At 42.1% G+C, this 13,991-nt stretch overlaps 1 protein-coding gene across 1 annotated transcript; it reads left to right on the forward strand.

Moving 5' to 3' along the window:
* Positions 1-5,928: 5,928 nt before the first annotated feature.
* On the forward strand, positions 5,929-13,345 carry FAM210B (family with sequence similarity 210 member B). The gene is made up of 3 exons (XM_080354461.1): positions 5,929-6,092; positions 8,560-8,732; positions 10,133-13,345. Exons 1-3 carry the CDS (start codon positions 5,958-5,960, stop codon positions 10,347-10,349), a joined length of 525 nt encoding a protein of 174 aa, XP_080210587.1. The 5' UTR covers positions 5,929-5,957; the 3' UTR covers positions 10,350-13,345.
* Positions 13,346-13,991: the final 646 nt, after the last annotated feature.

Consider the following 13,991-nt stretch of genomic DNA (forward strand, 5'->3'; position numbering starts at 1 on the left):
GTCTAACCTCTTGGTCCAGGTCTGTATCTGTAAACCTATAAATTGAGAAGTGTTAATAAAAGCTCAGCTCTGCCTGGCTCTGCTCTCGCTGCTAACAAGAACTCCGTGCCTGTGCATCTCTGTCTGCGTCTGTATGAATTGTTCCTCATCATCGCAGCTCTTTTCTCCTACTGAGAACGTATAACAAACACCACTATAATGCAAGATCAGGACCAGGTACAGTAACATGACACAGTAATACAGCCAGTAACAAGATTATCGCATGTCCAGAGTCCATGAAGAGGCTCCTTATTTTGTAAGATCTCAAAGCTAGCAACCCTACACAGAATTACTGTATTTATCGTGGTCCTACTTTACCAAATCACACTTGAAAATATGACCTAAACCTTTTATAAGTGATAGGCTAGATGATTTAAAAGAATATTCCCCATCGTTAGGGATTATTAGAAAGGAAAGGCTGCTTATACCTGAGGTTTGTAATCTACAATGCTCCCTAGCTATAGGCCCATATTGTAAGCCACTCCCGTCTATTAAATGATTGTACTAATGCAAGTAATAATGTTATCATTTAAGGTTTGGTCATTCAAAGCAGTTACAATGTTGGGTGTATCTCAAATTCTGGCTGAAAACAAAGAGGCAGAGAAGACACCAAATAAAGGCACGTTCTCCTCCTGCATCCGCTCCTCTTCTGGTCTCAGGAAATTTATTGGTGCAGTTCTTCTGATGCAAGAACAGAGATCAGGCACAAGCACAGGGACCTGCAAAAGGCTCTTTTGTCGCGCTGCTCCTGCGGGCTGCCTCTGGAGCTTAGATCCATGCTTCTAAGGAACTTCACGGGACGTTTCTTCCCTTATGGCCAGTAACAACAGGGCCTCTTCAGCAATCTAAAGATGTATATTCAGAAGCTGCAATGTAAACTCACTTGCACGCATTGAGTCCAGCCCGGCTGCGCCACGTGTCCCAGCGCAGCAGCACAACCAGCTGAAAGATGCGGGAACAATTTCCAGTCAGCTCATACAAACAGGGGCTAATGACTGTGTTTAGTAATTCACATCAGCCTTTTCCGAGCACACTGCAGGTTGAATATTGCACTGCGCTGAGTTGTTTGGCCAGAATCTCATTACAGCATTATGAGGTGAGAGGTGGAAAAGAGGGAATCTGGCCTTGACTGTTACTTGTTTTGTCTAAATAGGCTGACAATTTGCTTTATAGCAATGCTGGGATGGAGCAAAGGGCAGGAAAATCTGCACTTGAGAATCTGAGTCATGGGCTGCTACAACAGCCTGTTATCAGCTATTTACATAGCTTTTAAGCCTCAAGGGGAAGAGGACAACTGCTTTTTTTATTTGTGAAAACAATTTGAAATTGCTGAACATTTAGAATAACATACACAAAAACACATTTCTTGTCTAATTTTCCCTAAGTTCTCATGAGGCTAAAATATGACCAGTACTGCAGTGAGACAAATCAAAAAAATAAATCTGAAGAAGTCTGTGCAGATTTGAATGCCCATAGGAACCAGAAGAGGTGTTAAACAGCTTGAGAAGGCAAAGCAGGTTAAACATTCAGCTTCCAAACTTGGTCTCACAATTTTTCACTTCACAAAACACCACTTTACCCATTTTAATAGTAGCAGACACCAACTAAAAATCAGTAAACAGGATCATTTTGCATCCCTGTCTGTGTTACATTAATCGGCACAAGACACTGCACTTTCGATGGGCTAGCTGACTTCATCTGGTTTAAAAGTTGGATAGTCCTTTTGTCCTTTTTTCTCCAGAGGGACAGGTCTAAATCCGACTCCTCAGAGTGGGTTGCACTGAATGACAAATTAAATAGCCAGCTGAAATCTTATCCAAATGCCAAGCCTCAGGTACCTGAATGAATTGTTTGCATTTCACTGCAAAATAAATATCAGTCTAAGGGTAGAAGATGGTAACTTCTTCACAGACATGAGGAATGGAAACTTTGCTGGATACCAAAAAAGGTGACTTAAGTTAAATGTTAAAGCCTGTCTTTCAAACTGTGAATGCGTACGTGATAACGTCTCAAGGTACTAGTGATGGACTAGTTTATAAACTGCATATGGATTCCTCAAATAATAAACGGTCACTGTGTTATTCATTGCACATAATTTTTAATTTCAAGGAAATAAAATTTCCTGATACTCTTTTCCTGATATTTTAATTCATGTTCATCTTATCAACTACCCATATCTCACCTTCTTAATTTAAGCAACCTTGGAACATGATGTGAAAAAGCCAATGTACGAAATAACTGGGTCACTTAAAACTCTAGTTCACATGTCATGCCCTTAATTTACTATAATATAAAAAAATTACCTTAGCTGCTTTTGTGAATGAGGTTCATGATCAGTTCCCAGCTTCTCTCATTATATTTATGTACATGGCATTACTACATTTGTTATAATACTAAGTGATACAGCTTCCATCACGCATAGGCAATTGCCTCCCACTCTCACACAGGAACCAATTCCTACTTGTCCATTAGAAGTCATTATATTTTGGAACTATCACACTCATGATCCCCAAATTATTTGTAGATTAAGTTATTTGAAAAACGTGTAGTGAATTTGCTCTCATGCAATTTTTAAAACTTAGAAGACTTCTAAGATTTCTTCATGATCAAAACATTATTGCAGTGTGACTAAGACATTATTAAAAGTAAACTGTTACTGCATTCCTAATCAGATTTATCCTTACAAATGAACTTAACTCCTGAACTAGCTCTTCGCAGGTTCCCACAAGCATCAAGGGCAATGTTGGTAAACCACAGATTGAATAATTCTGCAATATGAATTTCTAGTTACAAAAACTGCATTTTATAGCTTACTATGGTTCTGTCACTGTTCCTACAGCACTGCAAAAACAAGAAATATTTTTACTTTAAAGGGTCAAATTATGGAAGAGAAAGTGTTATGTAAGGAAAAAAATGTCAAAATTGTAGTGTGCAACAATTAGAGCATTGCCGTGTTAATGTCATCTGTGTACTCAGGTGGTGCTGGTGTATAAATAGTTACAGAAAACACACTAGCAAATTGCTTTGGAGCAGTAATAAACATAATAAATACACAAACATAATAAATACAGGAAACTGTGTTCTGAGAAACTCTTCTTCTACAAAGCATTCAGAGAGAGGTAAGAACTAAAGGAAGTGTAAAACCCTAGAACTGGCAGCGCTGTTTGTTATGCCCAGAACAGACTCTGTTTTAATGAATGCAAAGCTCTCTCCCTCTTTTCCTCCAAGATGCTCCTTGAAACCCATCTGTTCTGTGGCACATGGCACTTCACAGGAGCCACCCAGTGTGCTGTCCCAGCACTGTACCAGCGTTGTCCTCTGCAGCTCCAGCTTGTGCTCCTCCACTGCAAGCTCTTCCGGAGGGAAAACCTCCTGTTGATCGGACACAGTTCTCCTATTGTCCTCAGCCCTGTCCATTTACATCACTGTAAAAACAACATGCCTGAAGAGGAAAAGGCTTAGCAACTAGGAAAAGATAAGTATTTTATTGCCAGAGCTTAGTGTTCAGATGCATTCTTTCAGTAGATTGATACAGTTATGCAATATTTACCCTCCCCTTACAGGGAGCAGCCTTGTTGGCGATGGCAAGGAGCCACCAATTTGGAAAACTGCAGCGACCGCAGTTACGAAAAGCCTCGGCATTTTGCAGGGCAGCAATCAGCCTGCAGATATTAAACCGTGTTCAGCAGCATTAACGTTGAGCGGTTGAAATCACCACAGTTATGCATTGATCCTGAAAATTACCCAATATGGACAGATCTTTCCCATCAACCAAAGCCTTACTGGTTGAAATGGAGCTGCCCATGGCACTGGGATTCACCTGCCAAGAATACCCTTCCCAACATCCACAATTCTCCCACAGCAGTGTTATACTTTAATGGTATTTTTAATTCTTACTTTTCCTGTGACAGTTCTAATATAGAAACAAGGTTACAAATGCAAGACCTTTGCCGTGTTTGCTGGAAGGCTTCTTGTGGTCTCAGAGGTGCTTTGGGAACTGGAAAAGCTCTCTGTTGGCACTCTGCCATGTACCATGAACTCTTGGCAAATTACCAGAGCTCTTCGAGATAAAGTCAGTAATTAAATAAACTGCCAGCAGTGTGACCCCATGCAGAACTGCAGCAGCGCTCCACTTTGATGTGCATGGAGACCTGGGGAGTACCCTGAAAAACTACAGACACTGCCTCCCCTCCACATTCACAAGCATAAATAAAGTCGAGGGCACTGAAAAGGCAGTTGTCCTCCTTAGGGGGCTACCTGGAAAGCCACACCAAAAAGCTGCTGGGGTCACGCTCCCACAGCTCCCTCTAGAAGGGTGCTGGATGGTTTTCTGTAATAATAACCATCCAGTTATTGCTGCTGGTCCAACTGCATCATGTGAGGAGAATCTTCAGAGATACAAACAAAGCTCTTTAGCAGCCAAGTGAAGAAACCTGTAATTTTACAATCAGGAAGCCACATTGATAGTGATCATCAAGTACATCAACACCCTGGCTCCTGTCAGCAATAGTGTGGCCAGCAGGACTCGGGCAGTGACCATCCCCCTGTACGTGGTTCTGGTGAGGTCACACCTCAAATCTTGGGGTCATTTTGGGCCGCTCATGACAAGAAAGACCTTGAGATGCTGGAGAGAGTTCAGAGAAGGGTGATGAGGCTGGTGAGGGAGCTGGAGCACAAGTGTGAAGGGAGAAGCTGAGAGATCTGGGGGGTTCAGCCTGGAGGAGGCTGAGGGGAGACCTTCTGATCTCTGCAACCACCTGAAAGGGGGCTGTAGCATGGAGGGTGTTGTTCTCTTCTCCCACGTAGCAAGCAACAGCATGAAAGGAAATGGCCTCAAAATGCACCAGGGAAGGCTGAGATGGGATATTAGGAAACATTTCTTCACGGCAAGGGTTGTGAAGCAGGAACAGGCTGCTCATGGAAATGGTGCAGTCACCATCCCTGGAGGGGTTTAAAAGATGTAGAGACGAAGGTCTTAGGGACATGGTTCAGTGCCAGACGTAGGTTATGGCTGGACTCTATGATCTGAAGTGTGTCATCCAACCAAAATGATGATACGATTCTATCACTACTGCCATTACCTTTCAGACATGTTGAGATTCTAAGCCTTTAGTAAATACTCCAGCTTTTGCAACATCTTTTATAGCACTTAAAGTTGTATGTCCCTGTTTCATAAACGGAGCAACTCAAAAGCATCCTGAGAGCAAAGTAAATCACAGAATCACAAAATGTCAGGGGTTGGAAGAGACCTGGAAAGCTCATCCAGTGCAACCCCCCCCATGGAGCAGGAACACCCAGATGAGGTTACACAGGAAGGTGTCCAGGCGGGTCGGAATGTCTGCACAGAAGGAGACTCCACAACCCCCCTGGGCAGCCTGGGCCAGGCTCTGCCACCCTTACTGGGAATAAGTTTCTTCTCAAATTTAAGTGGAACCTCCTGTGTTCCAGTTTGTACCCATTGCCCCTTGTCCTGTCACTGGTTGTCACCAGAAGAGCCTGGCTCCATCCTCCTGACACTCATCCTTTATATATTTATAACCATGAATGAGGTCCCCCCTCAGCCTCCTCTTGTCCAGCTCCAGAGCCCCAGCTCCCTCAGCCTTTCCTCACACGGGAGATGCTCCACTCCCTGCAGCATCTTGGTGGCTGCGCTGGACTCTCTCCAGCAGTTCCCTGTCCTGCTGGAACTGAGGGGCCACAACTGGACACAACATTCCAGATGTAAATAAATGTGACATAGCTAGATACATTTTTTTCAAAACGCAAGATAGATAAACACAGCTTTAAAATTTCACAGCAAGGAAGAGGCGGCTTTCCATAAACATAATTCACAATTGACCCCGCCCGGCGGGGTGGGTGCTCGGCTCGTCAGGCCTGGCCGCCCGCCCCGCTCGGCGCGCAGCGCGGTTGCCGTTGCTATGTACGGGCTGGTGCGGCTGCGCCCGCCCGCGCTGCTCTGCGCCTGGGGCGGCGGTTCCCGCCTCGCCCGCGTCGGCCTCCGCCCGCCGCTGCCCCCGGTAACGCTGCGATCCGCCGCCGGCAGCTCTGCCAAGGTAGGTGAGCGGGGAGAGGGGGCCTGGGCGCCCCGCTCTGAGCGCTGCGCTGTGTGAGGGGGAAGCGCGGCCGCAGGGCCCGGCTCTGCAGGGAGATCACAGAGTCATTTCGGTTGGAAGAGACCCTCAGGGTAATAGAGTCCAGCCATAACTTAACTCTAGCACTGAACCAAGTCCCTAAGAACCTCGTCTACGCGCCTTTTAAAATGCTTTCTCAGCAAAACGTGCTCCTCGGGGCTGGGAGCAGGAGCAGACAGGCAGCTAAGGCAGTTGTGCAAATGGCAAAGAATTCATGGCACAAAGCAGCTCATTTGAATGCATTCGGAGCTCTGCTTTTCTCTTTTCGCTCTGGCAAATCCTATTTTGAAACACGTATTTAGAATCATAGAATCACTTCAGTTGGAAGAGACCCTCAGAATCGAGTCCAACCATAACCTCATAACCATGTCCCTAAGAACCTGGTCTACACGCCTTTTAAACCCCTCCAGGGATGGTGACTCCACTGCCCTGAGCAGCCTGTTCCAGTGCCTGACAGCCCTTTCCATGAAGAATTTTCTCCTGATATCTCTTATCCTGTCACTTGCTACTCAGGAGAAAAGACCAACACCCTCCATGCTCCAACCTCCTTTCAGACAGCTGGGGAGCGGATCGTAGATTAAAGCACAAGTTATCCTGGCCTGGGAGCGTTTTCCACCTTTTGGGGGTGTTTTCACATCCTGTGCTGTGTGTGTTTGGGGGGGGGGGGGGTGTTTTCTCTATGGGCTGCGGGATTTAGCACTTCAGGTGAGTCAGGAATACAAAAAGGGGTTTTAGGGATTCACACAGACACAGAGGATCCCAGGTGGGTGTTGCAGGGAGCAGCGCCCGGCCCGGCTCTGGGCGAGATAAAATACCAACCGCCTCCGGTTAATTGTGTGTGTCCCTGTGCTTTCAACGTTCTGTTCATATTTTGGAGTTGGGAAGGAAAAATTTTTGTGAAGTATCATTCCTTGGTGTTTTGGTTTTAATTTGAATTAACTCGGGGAAAAAGCAAATGAAGGCTTTATACCCAACTGGTGTTTGCACTGCAGTACATGAGCAAATCATCCATGTGCTGGGTTTCTGCAGGAGACAGGGACCTGCTTTACACCCGTGTGTGCCACGATGTTGAATGAGGGCTTTCCATACAAAGCCTCATTTACGGTTTAATTTCTATAGCTTATTTTTCAGGTTAATTTCTTTAACCTCTTTACAGAGCACAACATGTTTCAGATTTGGTTTCATGCCTTAGTTCATCCAGAAGCTGAATCCTCGCATAAATGATGTGAATAAAATTTGCTTTCTAGCAGAAATATTGTAGCAGAATTATATGGAAAATAAGTACTTTTCTTTGCCAAGTTGTATGTTATTCTGGATGTGACTGTACTGGGTAGTCTACATAATGTCTGCTGAAGTGGTGCTTTGTTAACATCTTGCTTCTATACCATTCAGAAATTGCCTGATGTGTGCCTGAGAGTGTGAGTGAATGGAGTTGTGCTTGCAAAACACAAACAAGGTGTTTTTCAGTCCTTATGATCCATCTCGCAAGTGTGGCTGAAGAGCCAGAGTTCTTCTGAGGCTTATGTATCCCTGTGCATCATCAGCTCCTGTTTTCCTGGCAGCCGTCTGAAGAAAATCGTCATGTTTGCTCCTTAAATAGACAATGATCATTTTTGTTTGGATGAAAAATTCACTATAAGCTTTAAATCTTAATGCACCTTCTTTACCTTCATTGCACTATCAGATTGCTCTGGAGTATATTTTAGTATGAAGTTCTGCACTTTGAATTTACCCAGATATAAAACCTGTCAGTAAATTTTACTGTGACAAATATTTTCAGCGAAGTTGGGCTATTTCTGCCAGCACTGGTGTATCTGTGTAGCTGCTGTCTACACCATGACAACAGCAGCAATTCCCCGGTTCTTCCTTTCTACAGGGGGTGATTTATAGGAACTGAAATGTTGAACCTATTCTATGAGTAAGTTGTTAGTAAGCCAGCATCAGTCTGGTATCATGTAGGCTTCCAGTGCCATCAGCTGCTTAATCTTGAACAAAAAGCTGTTACAAGAATTCACTGTGTAAAGCTGAGCAGTGGGTGTTAGCAAAGATCTGTGTGGCATCTCAGTCTCATCTCTCAAGCAACAGTGTGGGTGTGCCTTGGCACACATTTGGATCAAATGGAAGACTGGGACTACGATAACACTTTTGAATTATGAAACTTGCATTGTGTAAGAACTTGCACCGAACTCATGTGAATGGGAACGGGGAGCTGGCATGGGCTCTGCCACAGGCATCTGATGTAAAAGAGCAAAAGCATGTTACTGTCTTTCCCAAAGCATTCAAAACAGCACCATGTACAAGCCACTTCTTTGATTATTTCACGTTGGTTCAACTGACTAGAATATGATATGTGCTTAATGCTAATAAATACATTTCTTTTCTCTTTTAGGATGCAGGTGTATCACCCGAAAAGGCGGCCACAGGTCCCAGTGGTGAAAACAAGAAACTCAACAAAACCCAGCAGCTGAAACAAGTTTTTAAAGAATATGGTGCTGTAGGGGTTTCATTCCATGTTGGAATTTCATTAGTATCTCTAGGAATCTTCTACCTGGTTGTGTCAAGGTGAGGTTTGTACAGTTGTCTGTAGCCTCTAGTTAATGGTTTAGCCAAGAAAAATATTTTACCATTATGCTTATTTCTGGAAGAAGATGTACTCTATGCCTGCGTGATCCATACACAGTAATCTTTTGAATTTTTAGTCTAGACAGATGCATAAATAGAATTAATCTCCTATCAGGCTTGAAAGTAGAGGTACACGATCTTTTTGCATAGGTTCACAGTCCATGGTGAGCAGGTGAAAACAGCAGAGGCTGCACAAGAGTAACAAGGCAGATGAGAGAATTTTTGTTCTGCAGAGATATCTTTTGTTCTCAAGCAGTAGCATGGTCCGTACAGATACAGCCATACAAAAGTGCTGGAGCTTAGAGATAAATTTATTTTTCTGGGTGTTGAACTCAGTTTCTGCAGTTGAAACTGCAGAAGGTGACAGCCACTAGAACAAGATTTTAAAAGAAATTGTATGTGTGGCTTCTGGTGGGAATGCAACAGTTCTGTCTGTAGGGGATGAGGTATCTCAGTTGAGGATACAGGGAAACACATGGTTTCTCAAAACATTCCCTGCTGCTCACTGTTGAACTCCAGTGGGAATATGTGAATGCCCGGTTTCTCTTGTTGACTACATCGTGGCACAGGGTGAGAATGACATTTTTTTCTTCAAGTACGGTTTGGTTCCCAGTCACAAGACACTATACTGGCCAGTGAAGGGGGAAGAGTTTCAGTAACAGCTTCTCTTGGAAAATTACTCCAAACATAGGAACCGTGAGGAAAACTGCTATGTTTATAGAGAATGAAAGTATTAATGAGTCTGGTGGATAACACTTATTTGAGTTTGTAGTACCTCCTTCACTTGCTAGGTTCTAGGTAAGATACTCATCATTTTAACAGCTTGTACTCCTCTGTTAGAACACGTTAAGCCTAACAAAAGGTACCTTATTTGCTTTAGGTTGATCTATATCTATGTGATAAATTTCATCAAGACACAGAATAGACCTTATTGTAAATTTTGGGAAAATTAATTTCCAACACAAATTCACAAACTTGTAAGTTTGTTTTTAAATTCAAAAGTAGAGAAATAAATTCTTTTCTCTGAGAGTGTTGTCCCTGCACATGCTGCAGCTATACAATTGTAAAACTAAGAACGTATTTGACTTCACAGGGAACTTGTCAGTTTAAGAAAAAAAAAGTGGATCTGAAAATATTGCCTGTGTTGTTGCTACAAAAGTAACTTGAGTTGCTACCGCTGAAATAATTAATTGCTTTTAATATTTAACAATATCTAAACATAAATTCCAGAGTTGGAAGCATGCCATATTAAATTCTCTGAAAAAAATAGCACTTTTAATTTATATTCTTTAGTGTGCAACCTTAAAATAAACTAAAAATCTTGTTTTCTTTTTCCCCAGTGGTGTGGATATGACTGCAGTTCTCTTCAAACTTGGGTTCAGTGAATCATCGGTGCAATCTAAAATGGCTGCTGGCACAAGCACGTTTGTGTTGGCGTACGCTATTCATAAATTGTTTGCTCCAGTCCGAATCAGCATTACTATAGTTTCTGTGCCATTTATTGTCCGATACTGCAGGAAGATTGGTTTCTTCAAACCTCCCACCCCAAATCCATGATGATTTCTTACTGGTTTTTAAGTGCTCTATACCCACGTAGCTTTTCAGATTGCTGAATTTCTTTAAAAGATTTATTTGGATTCATGGTAATGCTGACCTTCTCTTGCATTTCTGACTTGTTCTTTCAGGTAAAAGTGACACTGTGAAGTGTTGTCTTTATCTTCTTTCCCTTTTGCCACCTCTTCTTTAGAAGAACTTGTTAAAATGGTATCTGGTTTCCACTGCAAGTGGTAATATAAATGCTTGACAATGAGCAGTCTCTTTAGAACACACACTTCTGGGTCTTTATAATTTAGCTTTTGGGGCCTTAATTTTTTTTCTTGTCAAAATAGAGCAGCAGCATTAGTTTATTACAGTGTAGTTGGGAAACAGTAAAATTATCTAATAGTCTGTAGAATAAACAATATCCTACTATATTAATAGTTCTTTTGATAAGTGTACATATTGGAATCTAAGGTGGTAGGTGGGTGTTTCTTTTGTTATAAAAGGCATATATTGTGACCCATCTTTGCAATACAACACACATGTTGAACTAACTTAAGTGGGAGTACCTGTGTGCATAATTATTGCACAGCAATAATGGGTTTAGACAGAATAGGTGATGCACTGTTCTGAAACTACAGCTCCTTTGTGGTGCTTCCATGTTTCAAGATTTTATTGTTTGAAAATGTGTTTTATTTATAGGCTAGGAACAGGCCTTACTAAAGTATTTCTTTGCCTACACACTCAGAAGGAATCCTGAGTCTACTGAAATCAGTGTAACCAGAATTACCTCCTATGTGAACATATTCCAAAGATCACCAAGTCAGAGGCAAGGTATCTGTGGGGTTTTTAATGTACCAAGGTCTGGCTTTGTACTACAGACACGTTTTTGTATGAAAACTAACCCTAGCAGCTTTCTGCTGCTGTGAATGTCACTCAAATTCACATCTGAAGTCCAGACATTACAATTCAGAGCTTCTCAAGAGCAATTCCCGGGCTTTTGTCTGGCAGACTGTTGACTATACCAATTAGAAGTGCTTTTCATATCCCTATTTAGACACTGTTCCTGTTAGAATGTAGTTACGCAGGTATATATATATATATATATATATTCACATACCGCCTCTCAGTTAACCTAAAGACTGGATCCCAAAACTAGGTACTCAGTGAAACATTCTGCGGTAAACCTGGCTGTCAGACTTTGGACTATGAATTAGCTTGAGCCAGACCTGCCAGGCTTTGGCCCTGTTCCTCCTTCCAGGTCTGCTCTTGTTACATTGTCTTTCTCTTTGTGCTTACACTTACCCCAAGATGAGACTGACTGATCTGCTCATACAGGAATCTGATTAAAGTCAAGTAGCAAGAAATTACCCTGGTGATCAGGGTAATTTTTTTTTTTTGGCTGAAATTTTGTAAACTGAGAGGAAGAAATAATGTGGTTAGAATGAGAGTTGGCTGAGGGAGGGAAGGAGGAACAATGATTCCTTTTAGTTGTGAGCAACCTATTACCTCCACTCAACCATAACATTAAATTGCACCCCAACTCCTTTCACGTTCAGAAAGTCCAACCCAGAGGCTGATTGGATGCTCTGAGGATCCTCAGGCTCACAAGTGAGCAGGTTGTGCTCTAGAAGATGACTCACAGCCACATCTATCCTTGTACCTCTGGATTATTGCTACCCCTTGGTTAATCAGAGGCTTTCTATAAGACAGGGCAAACTCTGCCCTGTGGAAGCAGAGTGTAGAGACTGATACCTGGGAACAAAGAGCCACTTGACAACAGCTTGGGCTCAGTGGGACTGTGCTGTTAAGCCTAAGGGAGGGTTTAGTGTCCTAAGATGGAAACAGTTGGAGCAGTGAACAGGTACACATGCTAGAGGCTTGATGCACAAAACAAACACATCCATGCATAGCCTAAATGAAAGAATGCACTACATAGTTAAACACTGCTCAAAATACCAGCCTTAGGAGCAGGATGTACTGAGAATGAGCTTCATTGTGGTCTCGTGCCATGGGAGCTGTAAGCTGTGTCACTAACAGAGCTTATGTCACACACAGCTGCTCAGTTTGCTTGTGAAATGTGGAGCCAGTGCACAGGAGGAAGGGCTGGCAAGTTCATTTGGATGAGCTGCTTATTCAAAAAACACACCCAACAAAACACAAACTGGACTTTTCCTGTTTGATGCCAGCTTTGCAGCACAGCTGCTGAAGCCGGCAGCTTGTCCAGGGTACCAGTTGCAGCTCACTGCTACCTGATCCAGTTCTAATTAGAGCATAAGTTTCAGATCAGTTTGACCCTCAAGGAAGCTCTGCCTTTACCCTTGCCTAATCTGATTGTTATACCTGAGATGTGGGTGGAAGCTTATTGCTGAGTGTTTTGTAGGTAAAAACTGCAATATGTACACAGCAGTTGAAGGGCACAACAACAGTACTTGTTCTTTCCTATTACCTACTGCATTTTAGAACAGCTCAAATATTTTAAATTTTAAGGGACAGTCAGCATTTCTCAAGAATAAGTTTTACTTGGGCCTATTCTTTTTTTCCTTTTCACAGAAGCCTTGCTGTGGTTTGTTTATCTTTTTCCTTCCTACATGGCATCTCTGTATCAGTTTAAGACAAAGAATTCTAGGATAACCATGAGGCATCCTTGCTTTCTTCATTTAGTCAGTCACTTCTGATAATGATGTTTTGTTTACAAAGCAGGAATCTTTTAAAAAGAAGTGCACCCAAAAGTTAAGTCACCAGCACTAACTAGAGATTTTCTTGCAGTAAAGAAACAGAGCTCCATTTAAATGATGACCAGAATTCAGATTACCTGTTAAGATAAATATGGTTGTATAAACTACTGGCAATTAGTTTAGATTAAGTTTTTTGCAAAGTATGTGTTAAATTAATTTGGGAATATATTTTGAATTCTAGAATCTTTGCTTGTAAAAGGACCATTTTTAAAAATTATTTGTAAAATAGTGAAGATGATCTTAAAGTCTTATAATGAAAATATAATAAATTGATTTCTCTTAGTATGCTTGAAGTGTTTTACTGGAAAATAGTTGGTTTGTATGTTTTCTTGGTGAGTGGTCTGAGCCTTGCTGCATTTTACAGCACCAGATATTAAGATTAGTTCCTATTACATATCCCATTTGCCAACAGTACTTTCCAGATCTCTCTTAAAGGTGCTTTCAGACTCTGTTCTTGGAATAACAGCATCAAAAAAAGCAGGCTTAGCTTTCAGTGGTTGTAAAAAAACAAACCAAAAAAAATCTATACAGTTAAGCAGCAACACATTTGGTACTTACCTTGTAATCCTGTGTTGTGATTATAGATTCATAAGTGACCACATGGACTTTGTGGTACCATCACTTTGAGCAAGAACTTTATACCAGCTTCCTTTTTGACAGAGATGGGAACTAAACTCATTTTGTGATCAATAGATGAGTCAAGCTGTACTGATGACAAGGACAAGTGGTTAAGAGACAGCCAGTAGAAACGATAAATGCCATAAGGAACCCTGATGGTGGCAGTATATAACAAATCTTTATTTTTAATGTTGAGTGCTTACATTTAAAACAGACAAAATAGTGGACACATCATTTTTAGGACACTCAGAAATGCATTCACCTCACTCAGTCACAGGTGACACCACAGGTACGATACCCTTAG

This window comes from Nesoenas mayeri (assembly GCF_963082525.1).
Source record: "Nesoenas mayeri genome assembly, chromosome: 16".
Classification (NCBI taxonomy): Eukaryota; Metazoa; Chordata; class Aves; order Columbiformes; family Columbidae; genus Nesoenas; species Nesoenas mayeri.